Source organism: Colobus angolensis, unplaced genomic scaffold, assembly GCF_000951035.1.
Source record: "Colobus angolensis palliatus isolate OR3802 unplaced genomic scaffold, Cang.pa_1.0 Scaffold568, whole genome shotgun sequence".
NCBI lineage: Eukaryota > Metazoa > Chordata > Mammalia > Primates > Cercopithecidae > Colobus > Colobus angolensis.
In genome coordinates, this window is record NW_012119243.1 from 1,072,600 (window position 1) to 1,080,293 (window position 7,694).

General features: G+C 39.8%; 1 protein-coding gene across 1 annotated transcript in view; it reads left to right on the plus strand.

The window, feature by feature from the left end:
- The window catches only part of ISPD (isoprenoid synthase domain containing), a gene marked incomplete at both ends in the record, with an annotated part of 136,600 nt that overhangs the window by 49,749 nt on the left and 79,157 nt on the right, over positions 1–7,694 (plus strand). Inside the window, one exon of the mRNA XM_011961747.1 lies at positions 4,863–5,012. Coding sequence (XP_011817137.1) covers positions 4,863–5,012 — 150 coding nt within the window. The remainder of the gene's footprint in view (positions 1–4,862; positions 5,013–7,694) is intronic.

Here is a 7,694-nt window from a genome sequence, read left to right on the forward strand (position 1 = left end):
AAAAAAAAAAAAAAAGAAAGTAATGATAAAAGCTGCAATTACTTTGCACCAACCTAATAATTATTAGTTTATTTTTTGCTGTCTTTAGAAGATGAAAGGTAAGCAAGTGTATGTGTGTGTGTGTATATGTGTGTATGTATGTACTTTTTAAAATTTTAAATTAAAACAAATTTTTTGAGACAGACTCTATTGCCCAGGCTGGAGTGCAGTGGCATGATCTCAGCTCACTGTAACCTCTGCTTCCTGAGTTCAAGTGATTCTCCTGCCTCACCCTTCCAAGTAGCTGGGACTACAGGCATTCACCACCACACCCTGCTAATTTTTGTATTTTTAGTAGAGTCAGGGATCCCCTATGTTGGCCAGACTGGTCTCAAACTCCTTACCTCAAGTGATTTGCCTGCCTCTCCCTCCCAGAGTGCTGGGATTACAGGTGTGAGCCACTGTACCCAGCTGCAAGTATGTATTTATAGAGATTGTTGTATTAACTTCCTTGCCTGTCATTTTGAATTAATTTGTTACTGTGGGTACAAGTTGCCATCTGGTGTCATTTCCTTAATCCAGTACACCTTTATTCCTATCCACTTCCTTTTTGCTGTTTTCATCAAATATACAGTTCAATATGTTATAGACTAATCAGTTAACTATGTATCTATTGTTTAATATAATTTATACAGATAGGAGGCAAGGAAATAATGGGTAGAAGAAGGCTGTTCCCTGGCAAAGGCCCCATCCTCAAGCCTGGAAACTCATGGTCCTAAATGGGAACAGACTTTCCTGTTTTCACACCCAAATGTTGCCTTTTGCCCTGCCACACCCTCCCTATCCTGTACCCACATAAGCCCCAAACCCCAGGCTCCATGAGAAGAAGAGCAGACAGACAGAAGAGCAGCAGAATGGCAGAATGGTGCAGCAGAGAAGGAGAGAAGAGAAAGAGCATCTGAACGTTGAGAGGAGTTCAGCTGGGGATGGTGGGAGACAAGATTGACTGCTGGATAGCCAAACTGCAGGGGAAGATCATCTTCCCACCCCATCCCCCTTTTAGCTTCCCATCCATCCTACTAAGAGCCACCTCCACCACTCAATAAAACCCCCACGTTCACCATCCTTCAAGTTCATGTTTCATCTGATTCTTCCTGGACGCTGGACAAGTACCTGGATACCAGGAGGGCACTGAGCTGGTTAACACTTAAGCTGTCTGTAGACGACAGAGCTAAAAGAGCACTGTACCATGAATGCTCACTGGGGCTTTGGGAGTCATGGGTACCCACCCCTAGATGCTACTGTGGGGCTGGAGCCCAAAAGCACTTGCTTTGGCTATTGCACCTGCCCATCTGGGTGCTCCCCATCCTGTAAGGGGTTTGAGTGTGTGGCAGCCAAACAGATGAGCCTGTTTCAGGTCCTGTGAGGGGGGTCAGGGAACTCTCACATTCCATAATTGCTTTTAAAAACAGTATATAAAGAAAAATCTTTTATAGTTTTATATAATGTCTTTTATACTTACATTATCTTTACTGGTACACTTTGTTTTTTAATGTGAATTAGAATTGCTGTCTCGGGTTGATTTCCTTCAGGCTGAACATTTGTTGCTATTTTTTTCTAAGATGAATCTGTTAGCAAAGAATTCTGTGTTTCTGTGGAAGTGTTTTCATTTTGCTTTCATGTGTGAAATATTGGTTTTGCTGGATATGAGATATTTTTACTTTTAGTGACTATTACCCCACTGCCTTCTAACTTTTATTGTTTCTGGTAAGTCACTTGTTAATATCGATGTTCTCTTACTAATCATTTTTCTCGAGCTACTTTCAAGATGTTTTCCTTGACTTTGGTTTTCAGCACTTTCACTATGATGTGTCTAGATGTAGATTTTTTTCCTGATTTTTCTACTTTGGAGTTCATTGAGCTTCTTGAAGACTAATTTTTCCTTTATTTTGGGAGGTTACCAGTCATTTCCTTGAATTTTTTTTTTTTTCTGCTTCTTTCTCGTCTTTCCTTTTGGTACTCCCAATACAAAATTGTTGTGTACTGAATGGTGTCCTTTATTCTGAGGCTCTGTTCATTTATCTTCATCCTTTTTTTCTCTGTTGTTTGGATTGTATTACCTCTATTGATCTAAGTGTAAGTTCATTGATTCCTCTCCAGTTCAAGCTTGTCACTGAGCTCCTTTATAAATGTTCATTAGAGTTATACTTTTCAATTCCAGAATTTCTATATTTTTAAACTGCTTAACATTAGTGATATTGTCATACCTTGCCTTACTACTTTTAAGTGTAATTTCCTCTAGTTCTTTGAACATATTCATAGTAGCTGATTCTGATTTGAGGTCTTTATATGCTAAGTTTGATATATGAGCAGGGCCTTCTCATAGGCAGTTCCTCTTGCCTGCCTTTCCCCTCCCACCCCATCCTTGGAGGATATCACTTTCCTATTTGGATGCATGACTTGTTTGCTTATTTGTTTATGACTTGGCTGGCCTATTTTAGTGATGTCTTTTACTTTCACAGGGAAAAGCTTCTGATGTTGCTTTTTCAGAGGGTGGACACTTGAGTATTATATAGTCATCCTGGAATGATAGTGGTTTCAGCAGGCCTCTCTTTGACTGTCTCCTTCCCTGATCTCTATTATATTGTCTGCCTTTGATATCTCACCTAGCTGTTAAGCTTTACTCATTGTGTGCTAATGCTCACCTTTATTTTTGATAATGCCTTGGGCATATATCCCTTGTAGTCTCAGTTAAATTCTAGCCCCTTTGCAGGGGTAGTTTTTGAGGCCAGTATTTGAGGTTTGTTCCTAATCCCAGGAGAGCTTTTGTTAGCTGTGTTTTCCCCTGGCTTTCACTGGTAAACTGGCTGTCTGACAGTTTAGCTTTTTGCGCTCATGTATCTCCAGCATTCTTTTAATTGCTTACCATGACGATCTCTTTTGAGAGTACACTTAGGTTTGAATTTCCAAATAAAGTGAGTTCCCTTTGGGAGCGCTTCATAGCTCTCTACTCTCACATCCTTTGTCTTCTACTTGTGAAAAATCACCACATCACTGCTTTGAAACTGTGGGTGGGCACAGTGCACTAATTTTTTGGGAGTAAAATCCCTACTCTGACCTACACAGGGGCAGTAGAAGACTCTAGTCTTTTATTTCCCTGGTATGACAATTGCCATATGTGTGAGCTGGAAGAAGACTGATCAGGGCCCCAGTATTCTGGGGCATGGGTGGGAATTATATGAAAGAGGTGGGCCTCAACCTCGTGGGCCACACTTCCATAGATTTTAGCCTCTGTGCCATAGTGTTGAGGGGCATAGGAAATGCTGGCAGTCTGCCCTTCATACTGGGAACTTGGGGTGAGGAGGCCCTATCTTTTTAGCCATACATACTCTGAGTATCCATTACACTGAGCTGGCTGGGGGATAGAAGAAGAAATGGGTCATGGCTCGAATACCACAGTCTGTTCTTACCAAAATTTAGTAGATTTTCTCGAATAAATGTTTCTTCATTTGCTGAATGTCCTTAGGATAATTTTCAGAGGCTTTTAATGGTTCTTAAAATACTTTTTGCTAGTTTCAATGAGGAGAGAGTCTGCAGAGCCCCTTGCATTGGCATTTTGGATGTCTCATGTTCTCTTAAGAATTTTTTAACTTCATGCCCTGGTATAGAATTCCAAAAATATACATAGTTTCAGCGGAATCTTTTTTCTTAAAGCAGCATACATGTTTGTGTGTACACGCATTTCCTTCCTGTCTTACCTTCTAGCCCTACTGATAGGTATTGAGCTTGACCAGTTGACCTACCCTTCACCTACTTGGATACTGCTTCCTCTTTGTCACCCTGTGTCCTCATTTTTGCTTTTATGGTTAGGTTCCAAATTTCTACTTGAGGCACTGGAAGGGGTGACACATTTTATAAACTGTCTATTTGGCTCATACATTCACTTTGATTTTCAGCCAATTCCTTGGCTTTTGCAAACCAATGTGTGGACTATCTATCTTATTCAGATGTTGGTCTCATCAAGAAGACACTTGTTTTATTTGTGCACTAATTTCATATGCTGCAATCCCCATGTAGCAATTGTGTGGAAGAAAGGATGTTTTGGAGATCATATAAGGTTTGGTTAACTGCCCACCATTGAACTGTGTTTTAAAGCAGTTTCACTTAAGGCAGTTGTTTTGGTAATGGCCTTCAAAACTGTATTACAATGAGACTCCATTAAAGATAAAGGGAAAAACTGTCAGACATGAAATGTCTCTTCTAAAGTTCAGATGCAACTATTAATAAGACAGCTTTCATCATAGCAATTGAAGTCAATGGGTATTGCCTGAGGAAGCATTGCATGGAGACTGTGTTTGAAAGGAACTGTTTTTCCTCATGAATTAAAGCAAGACACAAATTAGAGCAACCCACATTGTTTGGATTGTTGAGTCTCATCTAGGGGATCTTTAAGAACTTGTTTATTTCCTTAAGTATCTAATATGTAAATCCCCTGAGGGTATATTAATATTAATTTGCAATCCATATCAATTATTTCATGATAGTCGTTCTCTGCCTCCTTCATCTTCAGGGAATACCCAGTTGGATCTTAGCATCTTTGTTTTTAGTGTTGACCTCAATGGCCTGTGATCAGAAGGATTTTGAACCTATAATGAAGAAAAATTTCACCTTAGTGTATGCAACTGTAATGCTATAAAATTGATTTTTTTTTTTTTACCTGAAATAACCATTTGTGAACCAATCACACTTATTCAGATATTTTCTTAAGGTAACTTGTTGAGGGTATGAATAAGATCTCTCAAAAGTGAGATACTGAATTCAGAACTTCACTTTAAAATAGCTTGTAGGTGAAATAATATATTCTTTGCCTGTTTGTTCTTTAGGCAGCAGGAGCCATTCGACCTCTTGTATCTACTGTCATCAGTCCATCTGCTGATGGTTGCTTAGACCACTCGCTAGAACGTGCCAGACACAGAGCAAGTGAAATGCCCCAAGCTTTTCTATTTGATGTGATTTATGAAGCATATCAGCAGGTAAGAATTCGGGCTTTTTGAATAAGCTGCTGTTATGTTGGGTTCCCCAAACAACCTCCATATTTGGAAAATTTCCAGAACTCATTGTACTGAGTGTATAGTTATACTCAAGGCTAAGACTTATTAACAATGAATTATTAAGGTTATACAGCTGATCAGAAGAGAGAGACACAGGCAGAATCTTGAGGAATCCATTTGCAGGCTTCTAGATACTCTCTTCCCTCCCTCTCCTGAAGGATCATGCAAAGCACACTTTCTTTCCAGCAATAAAAATGCAGCAAATTGTGTGTGACATTTATGCTCGCCTGTTGGAGACACAGTGCCCAGGGTGTTGGATTGGTCATGTGGATATCCTCTGCTTGGCACATACAAAAATTCCAGATTTCGAGAAGGAAAGTTGGTGTTCAGCATAAATCATATTGTTGATACCTACAGTCTAGGCAGGCACAGTGACTTGCCCTTATCAGTTAATTCTCAGATGCTGGCTGAGGGCCTGTCTTATAAGCCAGTCTTTTTAAGAACAGCAGTCTCAGATGTACTATGGTAAGTTATCTATACAGCTCCTTAGACATTTTGTTAATCAAAATTTTAGTTAAAAGTAAGTAACTTAAAAATCAAGTATTTTCATTAATATTACTGGATTGCTTCTGGTTTTCATGTTTTGGAAATACTGCTGTACTTACATAATTTTACTGTCATTTGTTTGCCCATTTGAGTAAATAGTTATTGAATATCAGATATTGAGCTTGTCAGAAACTTCCCAATGAGATAAGTTTGAGTAACTAATCTAGTGCTTTAGTCAACTTGCTATAGGAGGTGAGGAAGAATTAGGTAAGGGGATAGAAGAGTGGCCATAAGGATTAGAGGGTAGTATCCCAGAAACTTAATGAAGAAAGTACTTTCTGATTGTGCTGAATCAGATGCAAGCTGATCCATGGTCATCGCAGAATGTGGCAAAATAAAAGGAAGTGTGCAGTTTCAGGTTATAGCTAACTCTTCCTCTTCAAATGGTGCTGGAAGGTCACAGATGTCTATTCTGTTAAATGTTGCCTAGGATTTCTAAAAAATGAGGACTGAGAACTGTACATAAACATTTGCAATGTGAGATTACTGGTGTTTGATGGGCATGGTGGATATGAAAATCTTGTTGGAATTGATCTAAGAATAGAAGGGCTGATTTTTGGAGGAACTTTTATATATATTGAGTAGAGAAATGGGAGGAGGTAGCTCAATAGTTATAGATTAAGACTGACTTTTTTTTTCAGATGGATGATAAAACAGCACATTGTTATGCTGATGAGGGTGATTCGACAGTGAGAAGACAGTGGTAAAGTGAGAGTGGATGGGACGTACTGCGTTAGTGGTATTGAAGTTGACCTTGGCTGGGAATATGGATAGTTCATCCATAGGGACAGGAGGAAAGAGTAGGTGAAGACAGATGCAGATAGACTGGTAGATGTGATGAGAGGACTTGGAATTTGTCCCTTTTGAGGAATGAATGCAGAAAATACGTAATAGTGTTGATCATTTGGGAACTGAGCAGTGCATTAGGGTTCTCCAGAGGAGCAGAACTAATAGGATATATGTATATATGAATAAGAATTTATTAGGGAGAATTGGCTCACACAGTTACAAGGTGAAGTCCCAGAATAGGCCGTCTGCAAGCTGGGGAAGAAAGAAGCTAGTAGTGGTTCAATTAGAGTCCAAAAGCCTCAAAAGTAGAGATGCTGAGATTGCAGCCTTCAAAGGCTGAAAATCCTGTTGTCTGATGTCTAAGGGCAGAAGGAACAGGGGTAAGTATCCAGCACAGGAGAAAGACGATGGCCAGAAGACTCAGCAGGCCAGCTTATCCCACCTTCTTTTGCCTGCTTCGTTCTTGCTGTGCTGGCAACCAATTGAATGGCCCTACCCACATTGAGGGTGGTTTTTCCTCTCCCAGTCCACTGACTCAAATGTCACTCCCCTCTAGTAACACCCTCACAGACACACCTAAAAACAATACCAGCTATCCAGGCATCCTTTAATCAAGTTAATACCTAATATTGACCATCACAAACAGATATCTGGCAATTGTAACTAAGGTGTCATATGAAGTTGAGTCAGAAGAAACCCATTGCAAGCTGATCCGTGGTCACTGTAGAATGTGATAAAATAAAAGGTGTGCAGTTTTAGGTTATAGATAACTCCTCCTCTTCAAATGGTACTGGAAGGTCACAGGTGTCTAACGGCCATTCTATATGCTGACTGGCTGGATTGCTTCTTCTCCCTGTTTCTTCTGGCTTATCTCATTTGCCCCCTTATATATGCTCTAGCCATGCTCACTTTAGTTCTTCAAATACAAGATTCCCACTATCTGGAAGTTTACATCCCACCTTGCTACTTATTATTTAGTTATCCTATAATTATCATTTATTCAAGGAATTCTTTCCTGTCTGGCCACACCAGGTTAGGCTGACCCATTCTGTGTTCTTCTAATGCCTGTTTTTCTTCTCTCCCCAGCATCAGACTGATAATTGAATAATTGCTTGAAGTCATTTGTGAAATGTCAAACTCCTCTGCTAGGCTGTGAGCCCTATGAAGGCAGGGATGGTACCTGTCTTGTTCTTAGCAATCTGCCTGGTATATTACTAATACCAAGTATGTATATTCATTCAAAGGAATGATCATAAAAGGCTGTGCATA